Source organism: Hylobates moloch, unplaced genomic scaffold (assembly GCF_009828535.3).
Source record: "Hylobates moloch isolate HMO894 unplaced genomic scaffold, HMol_V3 SCAFFOLD_6, whole genome shotgun sequence".
NCBI lineage: Eukaryota > Metazoa > Chordata > Mammalia > Primates > Hylobatidae > Hylobates > Hylobates moloch.
In genome coordinates, this window is record NW_026652281.1 from 37,486,574 (window position 1) to 37,493,685 (window position 7,112).

Sequence of the window (7,112 nt, forward strand, 5' to 3'; positions counted from 1 at the left end):
GTGGATGGTATAGCTTGGAGGCATTTCATGCCTTTTAGTCCAACTTGATTTAACTCCTAATTCTGATACACCTGTGGTAAAATGACAGTGAAGGTGAAACTGAATCCCTTTCGTTTCAGAGCCACAAAACGCTCTGCCAACAGAAAAGTGACATTATTTTTAACAACAGCAAGCTACAGAGGTGGCAGCTATCAATACTCACACTGAAGAAAGAAAACCAATGCTGATTGAGATTAGGGTTATTGTCAGGTAAGTTTTAGGGAGAAGAGAAAAGCGTTACAGTATTCTCCTTATCCTAGAATAATATCACTACCACATCAGGACCAAGACCTCAAAGAAGAGGAAGGGAGTACACATGCTGCACCTGGCCCATTTCATTATCATTGATTCACCCTCTTTAAAATCATTTGTTGAGCACTTGTTAAGTACTAAGTGCTGTGCTAGACACGAGCACATAACAGTGAACCAGCCAAACCCACAGACTCTGCCTTCTGGAAGCTTACACTCAGTGTTCCTGGGAAGAGCCTATGAAGACCCAGTTTTTATTCTCCCACTTGCAATCCCACCTTGCTCCTGAGTCAACTGCCTGAGAAAAGAATCAGATGCACAAAGAACAAGACAGGGTTGGCACAAGTATATTTTTAACTCCTAGTCAGATAAAAAACCTACCACCCCCCAAGAGCTGGAGCTTCTAAGTGCAGTGTGTGTAGCAGGAGATCATAAGCCAGCAGTATACCTACCCAGATAGGCCGTGGGGCCCTAAAGCATGGTGTCGGAAAAAATCAAGAACCTAAAAAGCTCTGGCCACGAGAATGGTTTAGGAAATGGGTTGACAAAAAAAAAAGGAGAATCTGTTTCTTCAGCAGCCATGCTGTGGACTGAATTGTGTCCCCTCAAAATTCACATGTTGAAGCCTTATTCCAACTCCAATATGATGGTATTTATAGGTGGGGCTTTTGGAAGGTAATTATGTTTAGTATGAGGTTATGCAGCTAAACCCCTCATCATGGGATCAGTACACTTGCAAGAAGAGGCACCAGAGAGCTTGGTTTCTTTCTCTCTTCCCCTCTCTTTCTCTCTTCCTTTCTGCCTTGTGACGACACAGCGAGAAGGCAGCCTTCTGCAAAACAGAGAGTCCTAACTGAGGAAATGCATTGGCTGGGATCCTGATCTTGGACTCCCCAGCCTCCAGAACTGTGAGAAATGCATATTTGTTGTTTAAGCCACCCAGTCTAAGACATCTTGTTATATCAACCAGAGCCAAGAGCACTAAGACAAGCCAAGAGCATTGGCTGAAGCCCTTCTCTTAGAAAATGCACACTTTCGTGTTTCCTTATAGAAAGCATTTGCTCACTGTGACCTGGAGCCAGAATATGCATTACCATGTAGAATATACCACTTCTCAGCCTGAGTTCCTTCCCAACACAGGCCCTGGCACTCTTAGCCAGTTCAGATTACTGTGTGCCCAGCAGACCCTGGGGAGAAACCAGAGTTTTTCCAAAATGTTTAGAAAGGGAAAAATCAGTAATGACCTGGAGGCAAACATAGGAGCCTTTTTCTCTACAGGGCTGTACCAAAAGGATACCACCCAATGTTTCCAATTGGTCTGCAGGGAATTTCTTTAAAAGACTCTGCCTCATAGCTTAATCTGTCACACACAGATTTATGGCCTAAAACGGCACTTTTCAAACTGAATCACAACCCATTAGTGGGATGTGAAATCACATGGGTTCAGCCAACTTTTTTTAATGAAACGGATGAACTCAAACAGCATATAATAGAAAATATTAAAGTGCATTGCTGGTAATAAGAATAAACATTGTTTTATGAAATTGTTTCTCTTTTATACACACACACACACACACACACACACACACACCCCTATCAAAATCTATTTGGTTCCTAAACAATAATATATATAGCAAGGGATCCTACATAATTAGTTTGAGTTGACAAATAAATGTATTTAAAATTATAAATGTATACACATAATTGTGTATACATAAATGTGACACATAAATGTATTATTTAAAATTACATTGCAGTGGGGAGGAGTATGCAAAGTGCCTAGCCTAAAGAAACTACAGCAAGTGGAATGGGAACTAAATTTAAAAAAAAACAAAAAAGGTTCCAAAATAGTTTAACACATACTTCCCTTGTTCTAATTATCTTTCATTTGGTTTGGTTTCCTTGGATTTGTATGTCTGGGAATACATCTGGTTTTCTTATCATCTTTTCTTTCAACATGGAACAACAGGGAGAAACTAAAGGTGAGATAACTGAAAACAGGACATGGGTTTGCATGCACAGACGAAATCTGCACCACCAAGCAGGCTGGGCCACCTCCTGTCATTCCATGTGCCAAACCACTGGGCGGGATCTGGACCAGAGGCAGCTCCCTTCTCCCTCAGAAAAGCCTTTAAAAATGCCACTTCCTCAAATCACTGGGCAAAAGACCAACTGCTCTCGAGGATCTGGAGCCCTGAATAGGATCATGGCCAATTCGTATTTTTAAGTAGAGTTGAATGTGTGTGTGTGTCATGATTTTTGTAAACTTTTTGACAAACTCTATGAACAAAACAATGTCTTCAAATGTGATTTAAGGAAAATTACTCTGCCTGATACTTTTAATTAACCCCTCTACCCCATGCCCTCCCCGCCAAAAGAAAGTGATCACATCTGTCTTGGTCTCAATGGCTCCACGTGGATCAGTGCTTCCAGCACCTGCCTTCACCAGCACTATCCAGGAGCTTCAGGTGGGTATAGCCTTGGGAGTTCAGCTCCCCTTGAGTTCCCAAACACATCCTCAGGGTGTATCACCCCAATGGTCACTGTCCAATCTTCTTGCAATCAGGAGTCACTACTTTACAACAGATAATTGTAATGGAGGAGCCAACAAATCACTAATTCTGGTGGAGACTGTCTACTTTCTAGAGCTAACCACAACAGCAACACATAACACCAGAAGCACTGTTCTCTTAGTATATTAATGACAACTGCATTACTAATGAATTAGAGTCGCACTAGCAGGTGGATTTGGCCCAAGGCTGAGAGTAAAGGCTTGAAACTAATGACCTGAGTTCAACTTGATCTCTAGTGTAGGAAGGAAGAAGACTTTAGTTACTCAGCCAATATGTACGATGATCATTCTGCTGCATTCTCTGGCTCTATCGATTCTTATAGTTATATCTAGAATAGTAGTTGGTTTATGTCTGAAGTTTATTTACTTAAAAATTTCTGATAATGAAAATGGTACTTCTCAAAGTCTCAGCCAAACAGAGTAAGCATGCACCCCATGAATGCTGCCATGTACAGAGAACGTACCTAACAATACGCTTTACTGCTGACAAACAGAGCCTAAGTAAGACATTTTAGCTTTTACTGTTCCGCAATGTAGTTTAACTCTGTGATCTTTTACAGTAATCAAAAGACTAGATAATAGAGCAAGAATCTTAGCAATGTATAGATAGAGGGTCTCCGACAGGATGGGCTTAACTTACAATTTTTTGACTTTTATGATGGTGGGAAAGTGATAGCATTCAGTAGAAACCGTATTTCAAATTTTGATCTTTTCCTAAGCTATACGTGATAGGATCTCTCTCTGATGCTGGGCAGCAGCCATTAGCCACAGCTCCCAGTTAACCACAGGAGGGTAAACAACCAGAACTCCAGAGTGTTCTGTGTTGCCAGTGTTTTTTGAATATTGTGTTTTGTGTTTCACATCTCACCATGTCTACAAAATCCCATCTGTACACAGTATTTAACAGTTATTATAAAATAGGCTTTATGTTAGATGATTTTGCCCAAATATAGGCTAATATTAAGTGTTCTGAGCACGTTTCAGGTAGGCTAGGCTAAGCTACGATGTTTGTTAGCATAGGTGTAGTAAATGCATTTTCAACTTCTTATATTTTCAACTACAGTGGGCTTATTGGGACATAACACCATCATAAGTCGAGAAGCTTCTGTATAACTGATTAATATTTGTCCTCCAAAATTTACTGCAACACGTAATTCTGAACTGAAAAATAAAAAATCCAAACTTCAACCTTCTTAGTTTTCTCCTATGCAGGCTACTATCTCATAGGCGTATACAATTGGCAGTTTATTTTTTTCCCATTTCTCAAATTAGAGTGAATTTCCTGAGTTTCATGATGGTGAAGCTTATTCATAAAGACAACGTGTGTGGGTAAGTCAGCCTATTTGAGGCATCTAGGGTTAATGTTACTCTGAAAACAGATGTGCTGCTGGGACAGTCCCTGCAGCAGCATCAGGCACTTCCTCTACTACACAGCAGTTTATAAAACACCCAGTAAACAATTTTAAGTAGATCATCTCTTTACTCAGAGGTTTACGTGGTTCCACTGTCACGCATCATACAATTAATAACAGGCAGGTTTTGGACCTTACAAAAATCAACATCATTGTCCTTTCATTTCAACCTACACATATATAATAGATCTTCAGATGAATACTGAAAAACTTGATCAAAAATGGATGTTTATGTATACATTATTCAGTGCTCAAATACTTCAAAACATTTTTAACAGTGACAAATTATTGAATTTTCATTCAGAAGTTTGCCTATTTTACACATCTATATTCAATGAGGCTTCAACAGTAGTAGCAAATTGGGGGGAGAGTGGGCAGTGACCATTACATCTTCCCACTAAATACCAACATCCAGAATCCTGCTCTGGATCCTCCAATGACTTGAAAAAATAAAAAGGCTGTTAGCAAAACTATTTCTAGCAAAAAGAGAATGAAAAATGAAATTGCAAAGGAGTAGTAAATACAGAAGGTGCAACTTGTCAACCGTTGAAATTACATCTTCAGATTCCCTATACCAAAGAGCCTGGATCTAAAACATAAGTGTTGAAAACAAATCTCCTTACCTATGGATAACAGAGAGAAAAGACAAAAAAAAAAGGAAGTAAGGGAAAGAAAACTATAATTTTCAATGGATACAAATATGAAAGCATATGGAATCATGCAGAAGGCCAAACTGCTACCTGTTTGGATCTTCAGAGGAGGGATAGGGGACATATCTGCAATCCTAGGGAGATGGTCTGTTGCATATATAATTTAAATAAATCACTCCAGCGCATGAAAGAAAGGAAGTAGCAGCATTCTCACTAATTACCACTGCCTGGATCCCATATGCTGCTTTCTCTTTAAAGCCACACTAGTTCATTATTCTGCCTTCAACTCTCTTAAATGATTCATTTATCCCTTCACTCCTGAGCAGACTCTGCAGGGAAGCTAGTATTTAAGTTTAATTTCTAGTGTCACTTGCTTTGGAGAGCTTGACGAGGGGAAGAAGAAGGAATCTAACTTAATAATTGTCTTCATTTGGAGGGGCACCCTCCGTCCCCCACCCCAAAAAATAACTAGACAAACAGGACCCTCTGGCAAGCTATAATCGGGAGCAAAGACATCAATTGGGAAAGCAGGGCCCACGTGCGGTGGGAGCTGTCACCCATGGGAAGTGGCAGCCTGCGAGAAGGAGGGAGGGTGGGAGGGAGTCGGGCTGATCCTACAGCTGCACCGGCCTAGGCGCTCTGGTGGGGTGGGAAGGACTCGAGCCACACCTGAATGAAGGTTAGCTCTCTCCCAGACACTAATTAGGCAGGGAGAAATCGAAGGGCACGGAGGCAGGCTCCCTCACCCTCCGAGCCGTCGCTGCGAGAGGGACAACCCCCAGTGCACGCCGCGGGCTTCCCCAGCCGGAGCCCGCGCCTTACCGTCCCAGCTCCGACTCCACTTCGAAGAAATCGCTCAGGGCATCCCTGTTGGAGCCGTCGATCCAGTAATCCGGGACGAGGCTCGCGGTCCCCGGGGCCGCACTGGCGGTGACCGAAGAGCAGGACGAGGCGGAGCAGGAGGGCACCGTGACTTTGAGCATCTTCGCAGCGGGACTCCGGAAGCCGCCGCCGCCGCCGCTGCCAGAGCGAGAAGCCGGCCGCCCGCCGCCGCCTGCGAACGCAGGAGCGAGAGAGAGGCGGCGTCCTTCACGCGCGCACACGCCCACCGCCGCCGCCCGCGCTCGCAGGGACGGTGGGCGGGGAAGGGGGCGAGTCTCTGCGAGAGGGCGCGAGGGGGAACCCGGAGTCGCCGCCCGCTGGAGGGAGATGAGCTGCACCGCTGAGGAGAGAGGCTCCCTCCCACTCGCTCCTTCCCTCCTCACCCGCCCTCCTCCCGCGCCGAGTCTTTCCCGCCGCCCTTCCTCTTTCCTTTCTCTCTTCTAGGCTGTGGCTGCCGCGGTGCCGGCTAGGGCGGCTCCGGATGCTGGAGCTTGGGGAAGGCACAAGGACCCGTGCAGCATCCCACGCGCCCTCCCGCGGGGACCGGAGCTGGAGGGAGACCGTGCGCAGCGGGACTGTGGCTCTGGGATGGCGGGCGCCAGGCGCACCCTGGGAGCACCTGGGTCCGGGCGGCCCCGCCGGATAGCGAGAGAGGGACCTAGGTGGTGGTGGCGCAACTCATCCCTCCTTGAGCGCATCTCCATGGCGAGTCCCTCCCACCTAGCACCAGCTAACCAGGCATCCCTCTGTCAAAGCTTATATTGGTGGCTGGGGAGGGAGTACTCTGGTCCCCGATCCCTCAGGGCTCCTGTGCCTGGACCCAGTGAGAGCTGGAGGATAAAGGAAGCGCCCAGGTCCACACTGACCTGACTCACCTTTGAGTGAAGTCTTCAGTTGGAATAGATGCGGTCGTCGCTGCTAGTGGCACTGCCTCCTCTGGCACTGCTGGAGCTCCTAAAAGAGCAGATACTTGGCTGTGTCGAGTTCAGTCTCAGTATCTGAAGTGTCTCAGAATTACAGTTCTAGAAGGGCCTTGTGGAAGCCAGCTAGTAAACCCTCTGCCTTAAGACAGGACCTGTCCTCATTCATGACAGAGAAGATTGCTACATGTAAAGCTCTTTTTCTCTTCCCAAGAGATGTATCCCATCATAAGCATTCTTATGTCCTGTCCATCAACTGTCATGGATCTTCTTCTCAGTATTAAACATACATCACTTAAACTACCCTTCAACTTTTTTCTTTTCAGAGTTCAGCAAAGACGAACAACAATTAGTCATGTTCTGATACATATATATGACAGTTATTATA

At 44.9% G+C, this 7,112-nt stretch overlaps 1 protein-coding gene across 2 annotated transcripts in view; it reads right to left on the reverse strand.

Moving 5' to 3' along the window:
* Nucleotides 1–6,695, reverse strand: part of CAMK4 (calcium/calmodulin dependent protein kinase IV) — a 274,921-nt gene extending 268,226 nt beyond the window's left edge. Inside the window, exons 1-2 of one of the 2 annotated variants that reach the window (XM_032156686.2) lie at nt 6,680–6,695; nt 5,745–5,976 (exon numbers count right to left, since the gene is read on the reverse strand). In XM_032156686.2, the coding sequence (XP_032012577.1) occupies nt 5,745–5,905 (161 nt within the window). In that variant the 5' untranslated portion in view covers nt 5,906–5,976; nt 6,680–6,695. Of the gene's footprint in view, nt 1–5,744; nt 6,158–6,679 lie in introns of those variants that run through there. The other variant, XM_058440626.1, reaches the window with a different exon arrangement.
* Nucleotides 6,696–7,112: the final 417 nt, after the last annotated feature.